The following is a 19908-nucleotide window of genomic DNA, read 5'->3' as shown; positions in this document are numbered from 1 at the left end:
ACAATATTTTATGATAATACTTAGGAACCTTTTTTGGGTTCTGCTAGTTTCTCCTCTTTCTTCTTTGATTCCACTGGTTCCTCATGTTTTCTCACTGAAGGCTCTGCAAAAGTAGGGGAGATGTATTAATACTCTTCTAAAGTTAAACAGGATTTAACTACAGCAGACAAGTTGAAAAAGAACCAAGTATAGTTTGGTGGTGATTTTCTGGGATAAATTTGTCACATGTGGCTACAAGTAAAATATATCTTTGTACTGTGTTAGCCAGTAGAGATAAAAAAATTGTTTAAAAGAACTGAGAGTCCTAAGTGGTTGATACATTTTAATGGCTAAATGAAAAGATGGTAATAATTGCAAGCTTTCGAGACTACTCAGGTCTCTTCATCAGGCATGGTATAACACAAAATCTGAAGAGTCACATATTTATACACAACAGGACTTAGAATAGTGCAGTAAGAAAACAAAAAAAAAACAAACAAGTTATATAAAACAGAACTATCTCTATGGCAGGGGGGCAAACTGTTGTGGCCATAAATAATGCTGCAGTTCAGTGTGAAAGTTTTATTGTCCTTTGATAAGGGTCTGGTCCAGGGCTGTGACGCGCTCGGATGGTCAGAGGAGCACATCTCTTAACTGATGTAAAAAGACATGAATCCATGAGACACATTCATTCCTACTCTGAATGTGTCAAAGGTCATCATAAGTTTGTACTCCCATAGTCTCCTATCTCTCTGGGACATGAAGTTTCCTTTCAATACCAGCAATTTCATGGCCATGATGCTGTGGTCTGAGTTATAAAAAGACCTTCCATGAACACTTTAATCAGTTTCATCCCACCATCAACTTAACACTCAGCTACTCCTGCACGGAAATCAACTTCTTGGACACCATCATTAAACTACGGAACAATGAAATAGAGACATCCCTGTACAAGAAGCCAATTGACCGTCCAACATACCTGAAATGGGACAGTTTTCATCCAAAACACATAAAAAACTCTATTGTATACAGCCAGGCTATCAGGTATAATCGGATATGTTCCAACAGTACAGATAGAGACAATCACCTTGAGGGCCTCAGAAAGACCTTTCTGAATCAAGGCTACCACCCAAAAACAATTGAAAACCAGATTACAAGAGCCACCAGAATATCAAGAAACCATCTCCTACATTATAAAACTAAAGAAGAAAACAACCGGGACCCTCTTGTAGTCACCTACAATCCACATCTGGAGGTGTTTAGAGGAGCTGCACAGAAACTACAACCATTACTGCAAAAGGATGCCCGGTTAAAATCTATTTTTCCAGACCCCCCACTTCTGTGTTTTAGACAGCCCCCAAATCTAAGAAGCATCATTGTCAGAAGCTCCCTGTCCTCTCCAACACCAACAGGAACATTTCTCTGCAACCAGAAAAAATGTTAGACCTGTCCATTAATATTGGCAACGGACAAGATAAAGATTCCCAGATCACATCAGGACTACAAGATCCCAGGTACCTTCAGCTGCACCACAACCAATGTGGTGTACTTAATTATATGTACCAAATGTCCAACTGGGGGTCTGTATGTAGGGGAGACCGGATAACAGCTCAGGACAAGAATGAATTCTCACCGCCACACAATTAGAGAAAAAAGGATGGATCTACCTGTGGCCAAACATTTTTGTAACTCAGACCACAGCATCATGGACATGAAATTGCTGGTATTGAAAGGAAACTTCAAGTCCCAGAGAGATAGGAGACTATGGGAGTACAAACTTATGATGAGCTTTGACACATTCAGAGAAGGAATGAATGTGTCTCATGGATTCATGTCTTTTTACATCAGTTAAAAGATGTGCTCCTCTGACCATCCGAGCGCGTCACAGCCCTAGACCAGACCCTTATCAAAGGACAATAAAACTTTCACACTGAACTGCAGCAGTATTTATGGCCACAACAGTTTGCCCCCCTGCTATAGAGATAGTTCTGTTTTATATAACTTGTTTTTTTTTTGTTTGTTTTTTTACTGCACTATTCTAAGTCCTGTTGTGTATAAATATGTGACTCTTCAGATTTTGTGTTATACCATGCCTGATGAAGAGACCTGAGTAGTTTCGAAAGCTTGCAATTATTACCATCTTTTCAGTTAGCCATTAAAAGGTATCAACCACTGAGGACTCTCTGTTCTTTTAAACAATTTTTTTATCAAATGTGGCTAGACATGTTACGCAATCTACCTTACCACATGTGCTGGCTGGCATTTTATATCAATATTTTGTAGAAAACGTAAAAAAAGGTACCTTTCTTAGGTTCTGCTGGCTCTTCCTGTTTTCTTTTTTGTTCTGTGGGCTCTTCATGTTTTTTCACAGGAGGCTCTACAAAGGTATTGGACATTTTTAGTAGAGCTGTTGTTAAGTTATACAGGATAAAAGTAGAAAGGAAGAAACTACACTAAATTTATCACGATAGTACAGATTGTGTAATAAAATTGGCACATGTGGCTAAACAGGTTAGACAGTCTTTTTTATGCCTTATCTTGCCCTGCAAACACTACTTCAACATTGCTGCAATACTTAGGTACCTTTCATCGGTTTTGCTTGCTCTTCGTGTTTTTTCACAGGAGGCTCTGCAAAATGTATTGTAGATTGATTAGTACGTGCAGTTTTGTGGAAAATTTAGTATATGTTCCTAAAAACACTATGTACCACCTCTTAGTGTTCATCAATGTTTTATGATAATTAGTTAGGTACCTTTTTTGGGTTCTGCTGGCTTCTCCTCTTTCTTCTTGGATTCTACTGATTTTTCATATTTTGTCACTGGAGGCTCTGCAAAAGTAGAGGAGGTGTATTAATACTGTTGTAAAGTTAAACAGGATAAAACCACAGAAGGCAAGTAGAAAAAGAACCACATATATATTGGTAGTAATTTTTGTATGATAAATATGTCACATGTATCTAGACATGTTAGACAATCTACATTACGCCATATGTTGGATGGCATTTTCTATAACATATTTTGGTGGTGATTTTTGTGTGATAAATACAGTATGTCACATGTATCTCAAAATGCAAAACAATCTACCTTATGCTGCCATATATTATGCTGCCATATATTGGCTGGCATATTCTATAACAATATTTTGTGGAAAATTAAAATATTTAGGTACCTTTCTTAGGTTCTGCTAGCTCCTCCTGTTTTCTTTTGGGTTCTGTTGGCTCTTCATGTTTTTTCACTGGAGGCTCTACAAAGGTATTGGAAATTTTTATTGGAGTTGCTGTAATATTATACATGATACAAATAGATCAGAAAGGAAGAAACTACACTAAATTTTTCACAGTGGTACAGATTGTGTGATAACATTGGCCAATGTGGCTAAGCTTCTACTGCGGTGAAGTTTTTGTGATAAATTTAGCATAGGTTCCTAAATAATTTAGACACTATACACCACCTCTTAGTGTACATCAATTTTTTGTGCCAATTCTTAGGTACCTTTTTTGGGTTCTGCTGGTTTCTGTTCTTTCTTCTTGGATTCTACTGGTTCTTCATATTTTTTCACTAGAAGCTCTGCAAAAGTAGTGGTGATATATTAGTATGGTTCTAAAGTTAAACAGGATTAAATTACAGAAGACAAGTAGAAAAAGCACCAAATATATTTTAGTGGTGATTTTTTTTGTGTGATAAATATGTCACATGGGGCTAGACGTGTTAGACAATCTACTTTATGCCATGTGTTGGCTGACAAACTCTATAACATTTTTTTGGGAAAACTGAAATACTTATTTACCTTTCTTAGGTTCTGCTGCCTCGTCATGTTTTCTTTTGGGTTCTGTGGGCTCTTCATGTTTTTTCACAGGAGACTCTGCAAAAAATATTGGAAATTTTTATTGGTGCCGTTGTAAAGTTATACATGATTAAAGTCATTCAGAAAGGAAGAAACTATACTAAACTTATTACACTGCATTCACTAATTCAACATTTTACTACAATAATTAAGTATCTTTCAGGGGTTTTGCTGGCTCTTCAAGCTTTTTTACAGGAGGCTCTGCAAAACGTATTGGAGATTTAGTAATCCTATTATAAAATAGATTAAACATGCAGAAAACACACCAAAAATGTACTATTGCACAGTTTTTGTGAAAAATGTAGTATATGTTCCTATAAACACAATGCACCACCTCTTAGTGTACATCAGTAATTTATGATAATACTTAGCTACCTTTTTGGGGCTCTGCTGGTTTCTTCTCTTTCTTCTTGGATTCTACTGGTTCTTCATGTTTTTTCATTGGAGGCTCTGCAAAAGTAGTGAAGGTGTATTAATACTGTTCTAAAGTTAAACAAGATTGACCTACGAAATACAAGTAAAAAAAGAACCAAATCAAATTTGGGGGTGATTTCTGTTTGATAAATATGTCTCATGAGGCTAGACATGTTGAACAATCTACCTTATGCCATGTGCTGGCTGGCATATTCTATAACAATATTTTAAGGAAAGCTGAAAAACCTAGGTACCTTTCTTAGGTTCTGCTGGCTCCTCCTGTTTTCTTTTGGGTTCTTTGGGCTCTTCATGTTTTTTCACAGGAGGCTCTGCAAAGGTATTGCAAATTTTTATTAATTTTTATTGGAGTCGCTGTAAAATTAAACATTATAAAAAAAAATATCAGAGAGGAAGAAACTAAACCAAATGTATTATAAGCCCGCTTTACACGGTACAATATATCTTACGATGTGTCGGTGGGGTCACGTTGTAAGTGACGCACATCCGGCATCGTAGGGTACATTATACTGTGTGACAGGTACGTGCTATTGCGATTGAATGTTAAAATGTTCATCGCATGCACGTCGTTCATTTCTCTAGAATTGAACGTCAGGTTGTTCATCGTACCCGGGGTAGCGCACATCGCAGTGTGTGACACCCCGGGAACGATGAACAGATCTTACCTGCGACCTGCAGCTCCCGGCCGTCAATGCGGAAGGAGGAGGTGGCGGGATGTTTACGTCCCGCTCAGCTCCGCCCCTCCGCTTCGATTGGCCGGCTGCCGCGTGATGTCGATGTGACGCCGAACGTCCCTCCCACTCCAGGAAGTGGACGTTCGCCGCCCACATCGAGGTCGTATGGACGGGAAAGTATGTGTGACGGGGTAAATCGTTTGTGCGGCACGGTCAACAAATTGAAAGTGCAGCACATACGATGGGATAATAGAGGAATAAAGCTGGGCTCAACTGAATGTAGGTGCTTGAGGGAAAAAGGGATTTCAAATATTATAACTAATCCCAAGCACACAGATGACACAGGGGTAATGCAAAAAGTGATTTATTTAATTAGACTAGCTGCAGAAAGAAGCGCCACAACCAAGACAGAACAAAACCAACGTTTCGGCCGGTGTGGGCCTTTATCAAGGAGTTGTCAATAGCCAAGGTGGTGTGGGTGAGGGATAGAATGGAGGAAGAATTGCCTTGAGGCAGCCAGGAATGGGGACAGGGTCCCAGAGGATAATATGGTCAGCAGGGCAGTGTGGCAGGCGGCCTTTTCTTTCTGCAGCTAGTCTAATTAAATAAATCACTTTTTGCATTACCCCTGTGTCATCTGTGTGCTTGGCACATACGATGGGAGCTTTGCAAATCGCATACGATATCGTATGCGAAATTGCAACGTGGAAAGCAGGCTTTAGTCATACAGATTGTGTGATAACATTGGCCCATGTGGCTAAACATGTTAGACAGTCTTCTTTATCCCATTTCTTGGCCTGCATACACTACTTCAACATTTTGCTACAATACTTAGGTACCTTTCAGGGGTTTTGTTGGTTCTTCAAGTTTTTTCACAGGAGGCTCTGCAAAACGTATTGGAGATTTAGTAATCCTATTATAAAATAGATTAAACATGCAGAAAACACACCAAAAATGTACTATTGCACAGTTTTTGTGAAAAATGTAGTATATGTTCCTATAAACACAATGCACCACCTCTTAGTGTACATCAGTAATTTATGATAATACTTAGCTACCTTTTTGGGGCTCTGCTGGTTTCTTCTCTTTCTTCTTGGATTCTACTGGTTCTTCATGTTTTTTCATTGGAGGCTCTGCAAAAGTAGTGAAGGTGTATTAATACTGTTCTAAAGTTAAACAAGATTGACCTACGAAATACAAGTAAAAAAAGAACCAAATCAAATTTGGGGGTGATTTCTGTTTGATAAATATGTCTCATGAGGCTAGACATGTTGAACAATCTACCTTATGCCATGTGCTGGCTGGCATATTCTATAACAATATTTTAAGGAAAGCTGAAAAACCTAGGTACCTTTCTTAGGTTCTGCTGGCTCCTCCTGTTTTCTTTTGGGTTCTTTGGGCTCTTCATGTTTTTTCACAGGAGGCTCTGCAAAGGTATTGCAAATTTTTATTAATTTTTATTGGAGTCGCTGTAAAATTAAACATTATAAAAAAAAATATCAGAGAGGAAGAAACTAAACCAAATGTATTATAAGCCCGCTTTACACGGTACAATATATCTTACGATGTGTCGGTGGGGTCACGTTGTAAGTGACGCACATCCGGCATCGTAGGGTACATTATACTGTGTGACAGGTACGTGCTATTGCGATTGAATGTTAAAATGTTCATCGCATGCACGTCGTTCATTTCTCTAGAATTGAACGTCAGGTTGTTCATCGTACCCGGGGTAGCGCACATCGCAGTGTGTGACACCCCGGGAACGATGAACAGATCTTACCTGCGACCTGCAGCTCCCGGCCGTCAATGCGGAAGGAGGAGGTGGCGGGATGTTTACGTCCCGCTCAGCTCCGCCCCTCCGCTTCGATTGGCCGGCTGCCGCGTGATGTCGATGTGACGCCGAACGTCCCTCCCACTCCAGGAAGTGGACGTTCGCCGCCCACATCGAGGTCGTATGGACGGGAAAGTATGTGTGACGGGGTAAATCGTTTGTGCGGCACGGTCAACAAATTGAAAGTGCAGCACATACGATGGGATAATAGAGGAATAAAGCTGGGCTCAACTGAATGTAGGTGCTTGAGGGAAAAAGGGATTTCAAATATTATAACTAATCCCAAGCACACAGATGACACAGGGGTAATGCAAAAAGTGATTTATTTAATTAGACTAGCTGCAGAAAGAAGCGCCACAACCAAGACAGAACAAAACCAACGTTTCGGCCGGTGTGGGCCTTTATCAAGGAGTTGTCAATAGCCAAGGTGGTGTGGGTGAGGGATAGAATGGAGGAAGAATTGCCTTGAGGCAGCCAGGAATGGGGACAGGGTCCCAGAGGATAATATGGTCAGCAGGGCAGTGTGGCAGGCGGCCTTTTCTTTCTGCAGCTAGTCTAATTAAATAAATCACTTTTTGCATTACCCCTGTGTCATCTGTGTGCTTGGCACATACGATGGGAGCTTTGCAAATCGCATACGATATCGTATGCGAAATTGCAACGTGGAAAGCAGGCTTTAGTCATACAGATTGTGTGATAACATTGGCCCATGTGGCTAAACATGTTAGACAGTCTTCTTTATCCCATTTCTTGGCCTGCATACACTACTTCAACATTTTGCTACAATACTTAGGTACCTTTCAGGGGTTTTGTTGGTTCTTCAAGTTTTTTCACAGGAGGCTCTGCAAAAAGTACTGGAGATTTAATAATGCTACTATAAAATAGATCAAACAAGCAGAAACTACACAAAAAATTTACTGTGGTGCAGTTTTTGTGAAAATGTAGTATATGTTCCTTAAAACACTATGCACCACCTCTTAACGCCACTTTACACACAATGATAAATCTTTGGCAGATCTGTGATTGCAGTGAAATCATGGACATATTGTTCCATTTGTACACAGCCACAAACCTGGCACTGATTGTCCACAATTTCACTGCAACCACAGATCTGCCAAAGATTTATCTCTGTGTGTAAAGTGGCCTTTAGTGTTCATCAATGTTTTATGATAGTACTTAGGTACCTTTTTTGGGTTCTGCTAACTTCTCCTTTTTCTTCTTGGATTCTACTGGTTCTTCATGTTTTTTCACTGGAAGCTCTGCAAAAGTAGTGATATATTAATGCTGTTCTAAAGTTCAACAGAATTAAACTACAGAAGACAAGTAGAAAAAGTACCACATATATTTTGGTGGTAATTTTCATGTGATAAATATGTCACATGTATCTAGACGTGTTAGACAATTTACCTTACCCCATGTGCTGGCTGGCATATTCTATAACAATATGTTTTAGAAAACTGATATACTTAGGTACCTTTCTTAGGTTCTGCTGCCTCCTCCTGTTTTCTTTTGGGTTCTTTCGACTCTTCATGTTTTTTGACAGGAGGCTCTGCAAAGGTATTGCAAATTTTTATTGGAGCCCTTGTATAGTTAGACAGGATAAAACAAGATCTGAAAGGAAAAATTATACTACATTTTTTTACAGTGGTATAGATTGTGTGATAACTTTGGCCCATGTGGCTAAACATGTTAGACAGTCATCTTTTGCTTTTTCTTGGCCTGCTACACTACTTCAACATTTTGCTAAAACACATAGGTACCTTTCAGGGGTTTTGTTGGTTCTTCATGTTTTTTCACAGGAGACTCTGTAACAAGAATTGCAGATTTATTAATGCTATCATAAAATAGATCAAACTGGCAGAAACTACACCAAAAATGTACTGTGTTGCAGTTTTTGTGAACAATTTAGTATATGTTCCTAAAACCACTATACACCACCTCTTAGTGTACATCAAAATTTAATTCCAATACTTAGGTACCTTTTTTGGGTTCTGCTGGTTTCTCTTTCTTCTTGGATTCTACTGGTTCTTCATGTTTTTTCACTGGAAGCTCTGCAAAAGTAGTGGAGGTGTATTAATACTCTTCTTCATATATTTTTGTGGTGATTTTCGTGTGAGAAATGCATCTGTATCTAGACATGTTAGACAATCTGAAGGAAGAATGAGCCAGCTTCCAGCTTACAATAAAATCTAGCTTTTAATGAAAAATTAGTAAAACCACAGTTCACATTATCCAAACTTTTGTATAATCACACCAGATCTAGGGAAAAATATTAACGGTCAAAACCGCACACCAGATGCGTTTCAAGCACTTCGCTCTTAAACCTTGGTAAATATTAACATAAGTCGGAAGTTAAAATAGAGAAATAATTACTCTTGAGCTTGAAACATCTGACAAGCCGCACAACAGGTGCAGTCATAAGAGGGTTAATTTGTTAGATCTCCTAGACAAATTAAAAACATCAATAAAATAGTGGAAGGTTTGACAAGAGTAATCTTGTGGACATTAAATACAGAACATAAAGAAATATAACAAAATACAGAGCATAAAGAAATATAACAAAAAAATTAGAATATTTCAATAATGGAGCATGGTTTCATTTCTGACATTTAATTCCAAGCATTCTTCAGTTCCCAATACAAATATCCAAAAATATCCTCTATTACGAAGCATTGTTTCCCTATTACAATGTCGGGTGTGTCTGTTTACTGACTCAATCGCAAAAAACACGAGAACTGCTGGTATTGCAATTGTGGCAAGTAATAAAATGTGTTGCCGGATTGGACACATTCCTGTCTGAATTGTTGACAATATCGTAAAGATTCACTTCAATTCTACATTTAAGTTTCTTAATGGTGGATCCCACATATTTCAAATTACATTCACTGCAAAAGATCATGACTGCTACATGATCAGAATTGCAGTTTAAAAATCCTCGAATATTATATTTTTTATTTTCATCATGATTAGTAAATTTCCATGTTTTATGTAAATATTAGTTAAAAGAAAAAGGTTTTGGTACCGTGTTAGCCAGTTGAAAAATGATTGATTGCTCTCAGTGAGAGAAACAAAATTAAAATTTTGTAGTTGTGATACCTTTTAATGGCTAACTAAAATAAAATATGATGTTATAAAGCAAGCTTTCGAGACATCTCAGGTCTCTTCCTCAGGCAACGTATGACAAAATATCTGAAGAAACGCAAATATATACACAAAACAGGGCAGAGGGATGCATAGTAAAAGGACATTTAAATAAACAAACACTGAGCTTGGAAAGTAAATCCTTAATTAGCTTTGATTAGTGGTGTGAGTTTTATTGTCCCAATATCCATGTGGGATCAGAGGTCTGGTGAGTCTCTGCACTAATCAACGCTAATTAAGGATTTACTCTCCAAGCTCAGTGTTTGTTTATTTAAATGTCCTTTTACTATGCATCCCTCTGCCCTGTTTTGTGTATATATTTGCGTTTCTTCAGATATTTTGTCATATGATGCCTGAGGAAGAGACCTGAGATGTCTCGAAAGCTTGCTTTATAACATCATATTTTATTTTAGTTAGCCATTAAAAGGTATCACAACTACAAAATTTTAATTTTGTTTCTCTCACTGAGAGCAATCATTATGTAAATATTGGCACGTTTTACATGGAAAATTTCCACATTTGTAATAACCACTTATTTTTTAACCATCAGGATTTGTCTTGTGGTTTTATTATGGGATTTTGGTAAACTTGGAGATAAATATTTTATTAAAGTAGGCGCTTTTCAGGATACGATTTTTATGCCATTGGACAGGATTTTTTTAACAGTGGGATCCTCCTTTGGAAAAATGATTTTTTTTCTTACAATGTTTGAAATGGATTTGAAAGAACTATTGTAGGTGAATACTAATGTAGGTGTATTAAAATTGTCAGAAATGTTGGTCTGCTTATTGCTGCTTATTAATTCATCTCTTTCTTTAGTAGCTACCATTTTCTTTGCTCTCTCAATTGACCATGAAGGGTATTTACATTGTTTTAATCGATCTTCTATAATCTTGGACTCTTTAATATAAGAGTTCATATCACTGCAGTTCCGACTGGCATGGATAAATTCTCCTACCGGAATGGATCTGATAGTATGTATTGGATGGAAACTCAGCATTCAGTAGGATATTTCCTGATATGGGGTTCCGAAAAGTTGTGCTTTTTATAATTTACCCTTCATGGCCACTGAGTTCTAAGTCCAAGAATGTAATTGTATTGGGATTAAATGAATGTCTAAACCATAAATTGAAATTATTAGAGTTGATGTAAGATATGAATTGTTATTGGTTTGCCCCTACCATACGACAATCAAGTCATCAATAAACCTTGCATACCTCTTAATATGAGGGAGAAATGGATTATTTGCATTGAATATAAATTTTTCTTCCCAGCAAGCCATGATCAAATTGGCCATGGCTGGTAAGAATTTTGTGCCTATTGCCACACCTTATTTTGTAAAAAAAAAAAAAAAATTTGATATACAAAAAATAATTGCAGGCAAGCAAAATATTGAGTATTGATAAAATATATTAACAAATATCTGTAGAATAATCACTGTACTTTTTGAGATGGTAATCAACTGTTTGAAGGGCAATATTCTGTGGTATAGAGGTGTACAATCAAATGACGTTGCATGTGAGCCATGTGATATTAAACTACAGAAGACAAGTAGAAAAGCACCACATATATTTTGGTGGTAATTTTTGTGTGAGACAAGTTAGACAATCTACCTTATGCTACCATATGTTGGCTGGCATATTCTATAACAATATTTTGTAGAAAACTGAAATACTTAGGTACCTTTCTTACGTTCTGCTGGCTCCTCCTGTTTTCTTTTGGGTTCTTTGGGCTCTTCATGTTTTTTCACTGGAGGCTCTACAAATGTATTAGAAATTTTTATTGGAGCCCTTGTATAGTTAGACAGGATAAAACAAAATCAGAAGGTAAAAATTACACTAAATTTATTATAGTAGTACAGATTGTGTGATAGATTTCCCCATGTGGCTAGACATGTTAGACAATCTTGCTTATCCCATCTCTTGGCCTGCATACACTACTTCAACGTTTTGCTACAATACTTAGCTACCTTTCATGGGTTTTGTTGTTTCTTCATGTTTTTTCACAGGAGGCTCTGCAAAAAGTATTGGAGATTTATTAATGATATCATAAAATAGATCAATCAGGAAGAATCTAAACAAAAAAATTACTATGGTGCATTTTTTGTGAATAATTTAGTACTGTATATGTACCTAAAAAACACTATGCACCACCTCTTAGTGTTCATCAATTTTATGATAATACTTAGGTACCTTTTTTAGGTTCTGTTGGTTTCTCATCTTTTTTCTTGGATTCTACTGGTTCTTTAAATTTTTTCTCTGTAAGCTCTGCAAGAGTAGTGGAGATATATTAATACTAGTGATGAGCGAGTATGCTTGTTACTACTCGGTACTCGCACGAGTATCACTGTACTCGGGCTACTCGCGATACTCATGCAGTACTCGTGGTCTTCATCCCTGCATGTTGGCGCTCTTTTGAGAGCCAGCCCTCATGCAGGGATTGGCTGGCAGACCACTGCAATGCCACAGCCCTGTTAGTTGTGGAATTGCAGTGATTGGCCGGCCTGCACAGCGTGACCGAGACTTTATACCGGCGGGCGCGCTGTGCTCTGCACACAGCCATCCAGACAGTCAGTGCAGGGAGAGTGTTGCTGCTTCAGGGAAAGGTTTGCGGCACTTTATAGTTATTTCCATAGCAGGGCTGCAAACAGTGTGACCAGAAGTCCTTCTCAGGACTATTATAGTTGTATACAGGCAGTCAGGGTATAGCCAGGTCGGACTACAGTAGCAGAGTCCTTCTCAGGACTATTGTTGCTGTATACAGGCAGGGTATAGCCAGGTCGGAATACAGGCTAGTGACCAGAAGAGTCCTTGTCAGGACTATTGTAGCAGTATACAGGCAGGCAGGCAGGCAGGGTATATAGCCATTCCTAGTGGTGACCGTATACCAGCCTTCATCATATCTGGGGCTGGTGTACACAGTCTAAAACAGTCCTGATAGTGTCAGACTTCTCAGTAATTGTCGCTCCTAAAAACCTGTTAGGTTCTTAGTGCGTCCGTGCTTGCATTTAAAAACCGCACGTGTGTGCCTGTCGGTGGCAGCGTACAGGTGCACGTTTTGCACAAACTATTATATAACGCACAAGTCTAGTGAATAATACACGTCAGTCAGCAGTGTCTGATAGTGTCAGACTTCTCAGTAATTGTCGCTCCTAAAAACCTGTTAGGTTCTTAGTGCGTCCGTGCTTGCATTTAAAAACCGCACGTGTGTGCCTGTCGGTGGCAGCGTACAGGTGCACGTTTTGCAAAAACTATTATATAACGCACAAGACTAGTGAATAATACACGTCAGTCAGCAGTGTCTGATAGTGTGAGACTTCTCAGTAATTGTCGCTCCTAAAAGCCTGTTAGGTTCTTAGTGCGTCCGTGCTTGCATTTAAAAACCGCACGTGTGTGCCTGTCGGTGGCAGCGTACAGGTGCACTTGTGTGCGTTTTGTACAAACTTGGATATAACGCACATGTCTAGTGAATACACGTCAGCACAGCATTGCAAAATGCGCAAGGGCGTTGGCAACGAACAAGGAAGTGGACGTGATGGTAGTGCAGGCAGAGGCCGAGGTCGTGGGCAAGCTCTAATTTCGCCACAACAAAGGGCCACATCTACTCGCTCGCACGTCCTGTCCCAAATTCTTGGGGACCGCAGCAGTACACCGCTCTTGAACCAAGACCAGTGTCAACAGGTTGTTAGTTGGATAGCGGATAATGCTTCCAGTCAGATTGGCACCACCACAAACACTCTGTCTTCCACACGGTCAAGTGTCAGTAGCCGTGATACTGCACCACACATTTCAGAACCTGATCCTCCTTCCTACCAAAAGGCTGAGTACAAGTCCTCGGACATTACTGATCCCACACTTGGACACTCGGAAGAGCTATTCACGTTTTCATTCGCACATTCTGGCCTCTCGCCAGCTCCTGTTGAAGTGGGTCATGAGGAGATCGTATGTACAGATGCCCAAATTTTTGAGCAGCCACGTTCTCACTAAGTTGCTAACGTGTCTCAGCAAGGGGTGGACAATGATGAGACACAATTGTCAGGAAGTCAGGAGGAGGAGCAGGGTGTGGAAGAGGAAGACGACGTGGTGGATGATCCAGTAACTGACCCAACCTGGCAGGAGGATATGCAGAGCGAGGACAGCAGTGCACAGGGGGAGGGAGGTGTAGCATCCCAACAGGCAGTAAGAAGCAGGGTGGTGGCTCCAGGCAGAAGTCAGGCAACCGTTCCCCGGAACAACAACACGACACAAGGTGCCTGTACAAATGTTAGGTCTTCCCAAGTCTGGCAGTTTTTTAAGTTGGCTCCAGATGATTCTAAAAAGGCTATTTGCAACACCTGCCATGCCAGCATCAGCAGGGGTACCAAAAATAGCAGCCTGACCACCACCAGCATGATCAGGCACATGTCAGCCAAGCACCCGACTTTGTGGGAAGTACAACAGAGTTGAGGAGCAGTGCTTGCTGACGTCACTGCTATGTCTTTGCTTGTTGTGCATGCGAGCCAATCCCCTGTCCATGCTGCCTGCGAACAAGCCTCCTCCGGTCCTGCACCTACAGTTGCCTACGCAGAAATAACACCATCATCAAGCACGTCCTTGTCCCAGCGCAGCGTTCAGTTATCCATTCAGCAAACCTTTGAACGCAGGCGCAAATACACTGCCAACGCCCCACATGCCACAGTTCTAAATGCTAACATTTCGCGACTGCTTGCGCTGGAAATGTTGCCTTTTAGGCTGGTGGAGACAGAAGCATTCCGCGACCTGACGGCGGCAGCTGTAACACGTAACTCGGTCCCCAGCCGCCACTATTTCTCCCGGTGTGCCGTCCCCGCATTGCATAACCATGTGTCACAAAACATCACACGTGCCCTGAACAACGCTGTTTCAGCCAAAGTCTACCTAACCACAGACACGTGGACAAGTGCTTGTGGGCAAGGCCGCTACATCTCGTTGACGGCACACTGGGTTAATATTGTGGAAGCTGGGACCCAGTCTGAGCGAGGGACGGAACACGTCCTTCCCACACCAAGGTTTGCAGGCCCTACCTCAGTCAGGGTTTCACCCACAATCTACAGCTCCGGAATGTCATGCTCTTCAGCCTCCTCCTCCTCCTGCGCATCCTCATCCACTTTACCCTCCACACCAGTCCCAAGCTGGAAGCACTGCAGCACTGCCTCGGCGAAGCGGCAACAGGCTGTGCTGAAGCTAATCTGCATAGGTGACAAACCCCACAATGCAGAAGAGGTGTGGACAGCTCTGAAACAGCAGGCAGATCACTGGCTCACACCTCTGAACCTAAAGCCAGGAAAGGTCGTGTGTGACAATGCCGGAACCTGGTGGCGGCTTTGAGGCGAGGTCAGCTGACACATGTTCCATGCGTGGCCCATGTGCTCAACCTCGTGGTTCAGCGGCTTCTAAAGTCATACCCAAAGCTGTCTGATCTGCTGGTAAAAGTTCGCCGCCTGTCTGCACATTTTTGAAAGTCACCTACTGCTTCAGCCGGCCTTTCCGGCTTTCAGCGCCGTTTGCATCTTCCGGCTCACAGGCTGGTGTGTGATGTCCCCACGCATTGAAATTTAACTCTGCACATGTTGGTCAGGACATGTGAGCAGAAGAGGGCAGTTGTTGAGTACCTGCATCACCTAAGCCGTCGGGAAATGGGTCAAACTCCACACATAACACCTGAGGAGTGGAGATGGATGTCCGACCTATGTACCATCCTCCAAAACTTTGAGGACTCCACCAAGATGGTGAGTGGTGATGACGCCATTATTAGCGTCACCATACCGCTTCTCTGCCTTCTAAAACGGTCTCTGCTCAAAAACAAACATGATGCATTGCAGGCGGAGCGCGATGAGTTGGAGCAAGAAACAGTAGTGGGTGTGGGTGATAACACACAGCCCAGCCTCGTCTCATCACAACGTGCAGTGGAGGACTATGACGAGGAGGTGGATGAAGACATGGAGCAACTCTCCGGCCAAATTGAGGATATGACATGCACACCAGTCATATCCTCGGTTCAGCGTGGCTGGCCAGAGGACAGGGTAGATGAGGAGGAGGAGGAGGAGGAGGACAGCATGTTCAGTCATCGTGTTGGTCAGGATACTGAAGTACTGGCTGTTAAGAGTCTGGCGCACATGGCTGACTTTATGGTAAGCTGCCTGTCTCGTGACCCTCGCGTTAAGAACATCTTGGCTGACAATCATTACTGGTTGGTAACACTGTTGGACCCACGCTACAAGGAGAACTTTATGTCTCTTATTCCCGAGGCGGAGAGGTCAGCCAAAATGCAGCAGTTCCGGAAGGCCATAGTCACGGAAGTAGGCAAAGCATTCCCCTCACAAAACGCTAGTGGCATAGGTCAGGAATCAGTGGACAACCAAGGCGTACAGCCGAGAGGGGCACAAGTCCAATCCGCCAGAGGTAGGGGAACAGTCTTTAAGATGTGGGACAGTTTTCTCAGCCCCTCACGTACCACAGTCCCTGAGGTGCGGGGTAGTGCCACAAGAAATCTTAAGTTTGCCCAGATGCTCAAGGAGTACCTTGCAGATCGAACAACTGTACTCTGACATTCCTCTGTGCCTTACAATTATTGGGTATCCAAGGTGGACACGTGGCATGAATTGGCTCTCTATGCCTTGGAAGTCCTGGCCTGCCCTGCCGCTAGCGTTTTGTCAGAGCGTGTTTTTAGTGCCACAGGTGGAATCATTACAGATAAACGCACCCGCTTGTCAACTGAAAATGCTGACAGGCTGACTCTGATCAAGATGAACAAGGGTTGGATTGGGCCAGACTTCACCACACCACGAGCAAATGAGAGCGAAATTTAAAGTTTGTAACGGGAATTTGCCATGTACCTCCACTCACCCATGGGTACACACTTCTGAACTTTGGATAATCGCTGGACTGCTCCTCCTTCTCCTCATGCGCCACCATGATGACCGTTACAATAGTTAGGCCTTTGTTTCAGGTATACCCCCAGTGGTAATTTTTTTCGCCCATTCTTTCAGAATGGACATTACAATGACAGGAGACCCGCTCCTTTGCAATGGGAACAATGTTTTGAGGCCCTCATGCACGTCTCTATCCAGGGACAATGTGGAGCCTCCCAATTTTTGGCTGCCCTGCCTATGGGCTATACTACAATAGACCCACTTCCTGACAATGGACACTTCAGGTTTACAGGCCCTCATGCACGTCTCTATCCAGGGACAATGTGGAGCCTCCCAATTTTTGGCTGCCCTGCCAAAGGGCTATACTACAATAGACCCACTTCCTGACAATGGACACTTCAGGTTTACAGGCCCTCATGCACGTCTCTATCCAGGGACAATGTGGAGCCTCCCAATTTTTGGCTGCCCTGCCAAAGGGCTATACTACAATAGACCCACTTCCTGACAATGGGCACTTCAGGTTTACAGGCCTTCATGCACGTCTCTATCCAGGGACAATGTGGAGCCTCCCAATTTTTTGCTGCCCTGCCAAAGGGCTATACTACAATAGACCCACTTCCTGACAATGGACACTTCAGGTTTACAGGCCCTCATGCACGTCTCTATCCAGGGACAATGTGGAGCCTCCCAATTTTTGGCTGCCCTGCCAAAGGGCTAAACTACAATAGACCCACTTCCTGACAATGGACACTTCAGGTTTACAGGCCCTCATGCACGTCTCTATCCAGGGACAATGTGGAGCCTCCCAATTTTTGGCTGCCCTGCCTAAGGGCTATACTACAATAGACCCATTTCCTTACAATGGGCACTTCAGGCTTACAGGCCCTCATGCACGTCTGTATGCAGGGACATTGGTGAACCTCACAATTTTGGACTGCCCTGGCAAAGGAAAATACTACAAAGACTCACTTCCTCAAAATTGGCACATTAGGCTCAAGAGGCCTTCATGTACGTCTCTTCTCAGGGACATCAGAGTGCCACACAATATTTTCACGTAAAATCTTTCATGTAATCTCCAAAAGTAACATACACCAGCTCTATCTCACTATTGGTTATGTGCCCTTAACATTTCCGCCATGAAAATTCATTTTGGTGTCATTTTGGAAGGTTTTCTGGTGAGTCCGTAAAAATGGCAGAAAACGCGGACAAAATTGTTCACAGCTGTGACTTTTGAGTGATAAATGCTTCAAGGGATCTTCCCCATGCTGTTGCCATGTCATTTGAAGCACTCTTCTGAGACTTTTGTGACATTTTTAGGGTTTCTACATGCTGCCGGGCATCATTTCATAAAAATACTCGGGTCTCCCATAGGATAACATTGGGCTCGGTGCTCGGGCTGAGTACACGAGTATCTTGGGATGCTCGGCCCGAGCCTCGAGCACCCGAGCTTTTTAGTACTCGCTCATCACTAATTAATACTGTTCTAAAGTTAAACAACATTAAACTGTGGAAGACAAGTAGAAAAAGCATTATATTTTGGTGGTTATTTTTGTGTGACACATATGTCACATGTATCTAGATTAGTGATGAGCGGACTCACAGATAATTGGGACCGGTGGATCCTGGTGAGCCAGTGTGTAAAATCCTATTCCAAGCCAGATTCTGGTCCCAATACAACTCCATGGGGACCAAAATCCGGAGATTAAAAATGTTGGTAGAAGGGATAGAGGGATGAGAGGAAGCACTCTCTACATACCAAGGCACTGTCACGACTGTAACTGCTTCCAGGCCGAGCATTCAGTTCCGGGGCCATAAATTAGCCTTAATTGAATATCCACTGCTTTACCATGCTCACTGGCACCTGTGATAGGCTGCAGTTATGAGCGCCCCCACCCTGAGTGGAGGCATGTCAGCTGAATACTTCCAATCACAGGAGTTGTCTGCCTGTCTATTGGACAGTAAAAATAAATAAATAAAACAATTGGTGTCAGGTACCCCTATATTAAGATACCCGCACAAAAAAAGCATGCGGCTACAGGCTGCAGCCCCCAGACATGTGCTTATCTTGGCTGTGTAGCAATATAGATGGAACCACATTCGGCTTTTTTTAAATTATTTAAATAAATAATTTTAAAAAATCAGTGTGCAGTCCCACTAATTTTGATACCCAGCAAAGATAAATTCCAACAGCTGGGGCCTGGTATTCTCAGACTGGGGAGACCCTTGGTTATTGGCCACCACCAAGCCTAAAAATAACAGCCTCCCAGTATTGTCGTATCCATTAGATGCTAAAAGCACTTTACCCATCTCTTTCTGCTTGCCCTGGTGCAGTGGCAATCTGTGTAATGTAAGAGGTTAATGGCAGTCCACAGCTGCCACTAAGCTCTAGATTAGTAATAAGGAAGGTCTGTGAGACCCCTCATTACTAATCTGTAAGTGAAAGTACATAAACACAAATCCTTTATTTGGAATACAATTCAAAAAACACACTCTTTAATCACTTTATTAACCCGAAACACATGCCTGCAGGTCTGAAATAATCCACCTGAGGTTTAACGATGATTTCAACTCATCTACATATCTGAAGTCACAGTGCGCGATCATGGAACATGACTGATCAATGTGAGCTCCAGGCAGAGAATGAATGAGCCGTAGCAGTGACATCACTCAGGCTAGTTGTGATCGTGGCTAAAGTTTCCCACAGTCCTCCACCTGTGACTGCAGGTAACCTGACCTCAGAGGACCTCAGGCGACCTAATTAAACTCATTGAACTTACAGGCATCTAGTGACAGAAAACCACATTTTTTTGCCAAAAGATGCAGATTTGGTGCTGAAATTATTACCACATATTCCTGCACTCATTCTACACCTCTTGACAAAAAAGTCGCATGTCTACTGCATAATACCTCATGTGGTTTTGATGCTTTTTTTGCAAGGAGGTGTAGATTGGGGGCATAAATATGGTGTAAAAATGTAATGACCAAACTTGCATCTCTTGACTCAAAAGGGCAAAATGGGCACCTCCTGACAGAAAACTGCACCAAAATGGCGTATTTTTTTTTTATTTATTTATTTTTTTTTTGCATTCCTGGGCCTAGAGATGAAAATTTGGTGATTA

The 19908-nt window shown here is 41.7% G+C and overlaps 1 protein-coding gene across 50 annotated transcripts in view; it reads right to left on the bottom strand.

Annotated features, from left to right (window-relative positions):
* Window positions 1-19908, bottom strand: part of TRDN (triadin) — a 1152170-nt gene that overhangs the window by 209070 nt on the left and 923192 nt on the right. For 33 of the 50 annotated variants that reach the window (XM_075339946.1, XM_075339974.1, XM_075339964.1 and 30 more), the window contains 20 exons: window positions 12093-12167; window positions 11870-11914; window positions 11584-11658; window positions 8739-8810; window positions 8520-8564; window positions 8234-8308; window positions 7944-8018; window positions 7557-7613; window positions 6280-6354; window positions 5987-6061; window positions 5768-5812; window positions 4491-4565; window positions 4198-4272; window positions 3766-3840; window positions 3471-3545; window positions 3148-3222; window positions 2732-2806; window positions 2563-2607; window positions 2282-2356; window positions 29-103 (listed from right to left, as the gene is read on the bottom strand). In XM_075339946.1, the coding sequence (XP_075196061.1) occupies window positions 29-103; window positions 2282-2356; window positions 2563-2607; window positions 2732-2806; window positions 3148-3222; window positions 3471-3545; window positions 3766-3840; window positions 4198-4272; window positions 4491-4565; window positions 5768-5812; window positions 5987-6061; window positions 6280-6354; window positions 7557-7613; window positions 7944-8018; window positions 8234-8308; window positions 8520-8564; window positions 8739-8810; window positions 11584-11658; window positions 11870-11914; window positions 12093-12167 (1359 nt within the window). The remainder of the gene's footprint in view (window positions 1-28; window positions 104-2281; window positions 2357-2562; window positions 2608-2731; window positions 2807-3147; window positions 3223-3470; window positions 3546-3765; window positions 3841-4197; window positions 4273-4490; window positions 4566-5767; window positions 5813-5986; window positions 6062-6279; window positions 6355-7556; window positions 7614-7943; window positions 8019-8233; window positions 8309-8519; window positions 8565-8738; window positions 8811-11583; window positions 11659-11869; window positions 11915-12092; window positions 12168-19908) is intronic. The other 17 variants (XM_075339990.1, XM_075339993.1, XM_075339994.1 and 14 more) reach the window with 15 other exon arrangements.

This window comes from Anomaloglossus baeobatrachus, chromosome 3 (assembly GCF_048569485.1).
Source record: "Anomaloglossus baeobatrachus isolate aAnoBae1 chromosome 3, aAnoBae1.hap1, whole genome shotgun sequence".
NCBI lineage: Eukaryota > Metazoa > Chordata > Amphibia > Anura > Aromobatidae > Anomaloglossus > Anomaloglossus baeobatrachus.
This window is presented reverse-complemented; position numbering and strand designations above follow the sequence as displayed.